The 5,634-nt window shown below is 36.5% G+C and overlaps 1 protein-coding gene across 1 annotated transcript; it reads left to right on the top strand.

The window, feature by feature from the left end:
• On the top strand, positions 1-5,562 carry LOC105365987 (bestrophin-4). The gene is made up of 10 exons (XM_011504286.1): positions 1-444; positions 1,056-1,222; positions 1,378-1,535; positions 1,862-2,092; positions 2,162-2,242; positions 2,338-2,489; positions 2,842-2,982; positions 3,587-3,718; positions 3,932-4,246; positions 5,063-5,562. Exons 1-10 carry the CDS (start codon positions 131-133, stop codon positions 5,535-5,537), a joined length of 2,166 nt encoding a protein of 721 aa, XP_011502588.1. The 5' UTR covers positions 1-130; the 3' UTR covers positions 5,538-5,562.
• Positions 5,563-5,634: the final 72 nt, after the last annotated feature.

The raw sequence follows: 5,634 nt of genomic DNA, 5'->3' as shown, positions 1-5,634 counted from the left end.
GCAGAGTTGGAGCCGAGAAGAGTTTGGATCGGAGGACGCGCACTTCCGACTGTACTCGGTCGTCGCGAGGTGCAAGCACGGGATCGTGAGAAGGCTGGATCTGCTTCTATAGTACAACAGCCTCGGAAGGATGACGGTGTCCTATCAGTATGAGGTCGCCAGCTCCACCAGTGGCGGCTTCACCCGTCTCCTTTTCATGTGGCGGGGCTCCCTCTACAAGCTCATCTACCGGGAACTCCTCCTGTTCCTCGCCCTCTTCGGCGCAATTTCTGCCCTGTATCGTCACGCTCTCAATGTCGACCAGAAGAGGGCTTTCGAGCAGATCGTCGTCTACTGTGATACCTTTATCAATCTAATACCGCTGAGCTTCGTGCTGGGCTTCTACGTGGCCTACGTAGCCGGTAGGTGGTGGCAACAATACACAGCCATTCCTTGGCCTGACAAGTAAGGTTCCTTAACGTCAACCAACTTCACGATCTTGTCGTTTTAGTTCTGCCGATACAATTAGCGATCGCTCCTAGATATTTTCCTATGAGAAATCATTCGACTACTTTGTCTTCAACTTTATGCGGTGTGAATATTAACATTTTCTAGCACGGCTGCACAAAGCTACACAATAATATGTAAATACAATGATTTAGAAAGTGAGCGAATTCGCACATAAATAGATATTAAATGTAACAAAACAGGAGGATTTTATATTCTGAGAGAAGGTCGCGTTCTTTTCGCGTGTTAATGAATCTATTCGGGCATTAATTTTATTTTTCAGGCATTGGATAATGTGCAAATTTCTCATATATCATTCAATTAATCGCGCCTTCAAATCGCATAAACGAAATGAAACATAGCATTTCGCAACTGCTAAAATCATCATAAGGGAATAATACATTTGCTCATAATATTAATCGAACGAATAATAAATTGTTACATCTCTAAACGTAAATGATTTTGGCAGGAGCATTTCTTGTAGAACTATGACAGAACTTTCTATATATAAAATGCTAATGAATTATTATATCACAACGTTTTAATTGCTGAAATTTCCGAAACTCAAGAGTAATGCATTCAGTCGCTCTTTACGTCATCGGAAACGACGAATACGGACGAATGGTACGGCGGGCACTGATGCGATACCTCAACCTGTCGCTCATTCTTGTTTTACGATCCATCAGCTCGGCCGTTAAACGACGCTTTCCTACTCTAGACCACGTTGTGGATTCTGGTAAACAAAAAACAAACAAAAAAACAAAAAAAACAAAAAAAAACAAAAAAAAACAAAGAAAACAAAAAAAAAAAAAAAATTCATTGAGATTCTTTGATAAATCATTTGCTTATTTTCTAATTAAGCATCTTACATATGTATAATCGTTTCAATAGGCTTTATGACCTCGTTGGAGCTGGAACTTTTTATTTCTGTGCCAAGTCTTGAATTTAACACTTACTGGATTCCTTGCACGTGGTTCATCAATTTACTGAAAGAGGCGAGGACGAGCCATCGATTACCCGACGCTCAAGGCTTAAAAATTATAATGGAGGTATATGCACCACACCTTATATGCTTTAAAAAAAAAGAAAAAGAAAAAAGAGGTTCTTATTTCAATTAATTTGATCTGCTCAGACCATTCTCAGAATTTAGTGTATAAATTTAACATTAAAAATTAATCTGGAAAGGCATCATTATGAATTGACAATAATACTTATTCCGAATTAGATTGGATATCGTAATGAGAGAATATTAAAATAATTTGGATAAGTTTTGGGCAAAAATTAACAAATAAATAATTAAATCAGTTAACAAACAAAAAAAAAACAAAAAAAACAAAACACAAAATACAAAAAATTAAATTTTTGTCACTTTCAGGAGTTTAATGATTTTCGATCAAAATGCGGTATGCTTTGGAGCTACGATTGGGTATCAATTCCATTAGTATACACACAGGTTGTTACACTGGCTACTTACAGTTTCTTTGCAGTGGCACTCGTCGGTCGTCAATATATCGAGGGAGTCATTAAACCGTTCCAAATGAAAGTCGACATTTACTTTCCAATGTTCACAATTTTACAGTTCTTTTTCTTCATGGGCTTATTGAAGGTTGGCTATCTGAAAATACACTGGTTTTTATAAACTGGACGCAATTATTATTTCAATTTTCGTTCAAAGGTCGCGGAACAGCTTATAAATCCATTCGGCGATGATGATGAAGATTTCGAGCTCAACTGGTTGATCGATCGGCACACCAAGGTAAGTGTTTGAAATGCAAATAAGTTTCGCTTTTTTCTTACAGACGTACAACTATCGGTTCACGTGTAAATACATATATTTAACTTTTACGTTAGGTCTCGTATCTTGGCGTTGACACATTGATGAATCGTTGCCCGCCTCTCGTTAAGGACATTTATTATGAATCGGAAAATATAATTTTACCCTACACGGAAGCGGCTGCCGCCTACAAGCGCAAAACGTATCGCGGTAGCGTGGCAAACATGACGTGAGTACACGTTCTTGTCAAAGTTGCGAATAAAACAGGATTTTTCATTCTCATAGAATATAATAGTCCAATCGTTATGCAAAATTTTTAAGCTTATTTTTGGTGCTTTTGCGTAAAAATCCTGTTTATCGTTACAAGTCTTCAGATTATAAACGAACAATAATGGTGTGTATTAGCTCCAGATTAAATTGACGAAGAAATCAGTAAAATAACGATGAAACATATACGTCCAATATAATAATGCCTGTATATTTTGACAATTCTATTTTACTTCGTCATTATTATATTAACCAAATTACAAAATTATACTCTCAAAATTTCACTAATTAAAGCTTGGACTTTCAATCTGTAGAGTACCCGAAGAAAAGCAAACGATGTTTTTGCCTGACATTATTGAGGAGGAGGAGAACGCCACTGGTAATATAACTCCACGAACTTCTAGTGCCAGTCTTCCAACGCACAATGATAGTCCATCTGAGAATAATAACAAACGGTAGGCTGTCACATACCTTTTCCGCTTAAGATTAATTCAGTTTGTCATTTAATATTTAATAGTAATAGTAATGCGACAGTTGGAATTTTTCACTAGACAGAGGAAATCTCAATCAAATAATAATGAATATAATCTTACTCATGCTTGATAATTAAAAAAAAAAAAAAAAAAAAAAAAAAAAAAAAAATTATCGAATTACAGTTGTGGTATGAAATTTACTGGTAAGCTAATTTCTAAAACATTCTATTTCAATTGACATTAAACAAGAAACAGAAGAATAAAAAATTATAAGAAAGCAAACGTATTGCGGACAAGTTTTTATGAAAGCGTAAAATACAATAACAAATCAAATTATGCAATTAAATAAACACATCAAATAATACTTTGTTTATTTTATACATAATTATTTTCAGTAGATGGAATTATTAATTGTTTAAATAGCTAGTTTATCAAGTTTTAAGAGCGTATGTCAAAATTAATTAAGATATTTATAATCCTATAGATATAGAGATTCAAATGAATACACATTTGTTTGATACTGCCTTTAAAAATGTCTAATGTTAATTAACATAACAAGCCCTTAATTAAATCTCATTTGTTTCAGCCAGGGTTACTCTTCCCCTCAATCAGCTAATCGAGCGGCTCGTGACTCTCGTGAAACAATCGTTACGTTGGATCTTCGTGAAGAGCTCGATCAGCAACAGCAGCAACCACAACAACAGTCTCAACAACAGCAGCAGCATCAGCAGCAGCAACCGCAACAACAACAACAGCAGAAGCAGCAATTACAACAACAGCCGCTACAGCAACAACAGCAGCAGCAACAGCAGCAACAACAACCGCAACTCCAACAGATGAAGCAACAATCGACTTCGATCGACCAAGTAGGAAAAGGCAATGGACGTTCGACCAGTGCTTTAGCCGAAGCTGTCAAAATGTTCTCGGTCAGAGGAAAATTCACGGATCACCTTCAGAGCCGAAAGCCCTTCTTTGCCCTAGCCAAATCCTCCAAGGTCAACATTCAGCCTTGGCCGAGTGCGACGAATCTTAAATCCGAGCCGGTAGTTGGCTCCATGTGGACTGAAAACGCACTGGAGCCTGGACAGCAAAGAAGAAAGTTGCATCAGACGCGATCATTCAACATTCCCAGCATCGATGTTAGACAGTCGTCGGTGGACGATGAGCTTGACGACGAGGATGACGAGGATATCCTCGACGGAATTAAAAGCGAAGCTATTGAATTCGCTTCGAAAAAACGCTCGCAGTAATGATACTTTTCTTATATCTTAAACAACCTTATTCTCTTACATTATATACAATCGAGTGGAGGGAGTTTTTCATCTTCTAAGCAAATTTTCATCTACTATGTTTAAACATAAATTTCATATCTGCATGAATTAATAGTTCAAATTCAAATTATGATCTTGTTTTGTGATATAATTTGGCACATTTTCAACAATAATGTAATTTACGTGAATTAAAAAAAAATTTTTAAGCGTTATAAAGTCCTAAAAGTATAAAATTCTATACAGGCTTAGTCGATGAAATTCTAAACTATTTAAATTGCAAAATTTATTCCCTTTTTTTTATCTATAATTAATTGACTATAAATTTTATCTATAGTTAATTAACAATATAAATTTGTTTTCGTAAACTTTACTGTCTAGTAATCATTATTATACTATTAGTTTTATTTGTAAATATTTTTTAGAAGTAAATTTTAGAAATTCAAAATTCACTTCTCATAGTATTATTTATAAGATTAATAAGAAACTCAAAACCAATATTTTTTATTATATATCTAAAATTTCTTCGAATTCATGATTGACCTCTAAATATTATCATTCATAATACAAACGATAATGACAAAACTTGCACTCGAATAATGAAAATCCGCACTGAAATATGATATGGATTATTAAGAATTAGAGAAAATATTTCTTTCATATTACTTGTCATACATACAAGCGATTGATATTTTTATCGACAAGTGTTGAAACACTGGGCTAGCGCGACTCTAATCAACAACTAACACTCATTGATGAAATAAATACAGGAGAAATCCTTAAATTGTACGCAGGATGATGTTTGAGCTACGGAGTAGAAAAGCTAATCGGAATTCGGTTGCGTACCGCAACTCCGGTGCTAAGGACACTCAAAAGCCGCACTGTAACTGCGATCTTACGAGCTCCAGTAGCAGTTGCTGCTGCAACGGTTCCTATTCTCAGCAACGACAGCAACGCTCGCAATCCCAGCGCTCGTCCACGAGGAACGAGCGCAGCACGAGGTCACGGGCGCACCGCTTCAACAGTTTTCCAAAATTCCTAGCGAAGCGGCAGCGAACGTCATTCCGTAGTCCAGGCATCCCAATCCCTTGCGGACGTCAGAATGAGTCCTTCGACGAAGGTCTTCCAGTGTCGAAGAGCTCGCCCGAGTTGGCGGTTGACGTCGACTTCAGCCAGTGCAAACACATGCGTGCGACATTTTTCACTGGTAACGAGGACGCGATCGAGCAGGATCCCGATCTGCGGGAAATTATTAGCAAGAGGTTCTGATCGTCGACCGATCAGCTTTCTTTTGTGCCCGTGTATATTATTATTATTATAATTATTGTTATTATTATTATTATTATTGTTATTATTTATCTGAATG

Source organism: Ceratosolen solmsi, unplaced genomic scaffold (genome assembly GCF_000503995.2).
Source record: "Ceratosolen solmsi marchali unplaced genomic scaffold, CerSol_1.0 scaffold25, whole genome shotgun sequence".
In the NCBI taxonomy this organism is placed as follows: Eukaryota; Metazoa; Arthropoda; class Insecta; order Hymenoptera; family Agaonidae; genus Ceratosolen; species Ceratosolen solmsi.
This window is presented reverse-complemented; position numbering and strand designations above follow the sequence as displayed.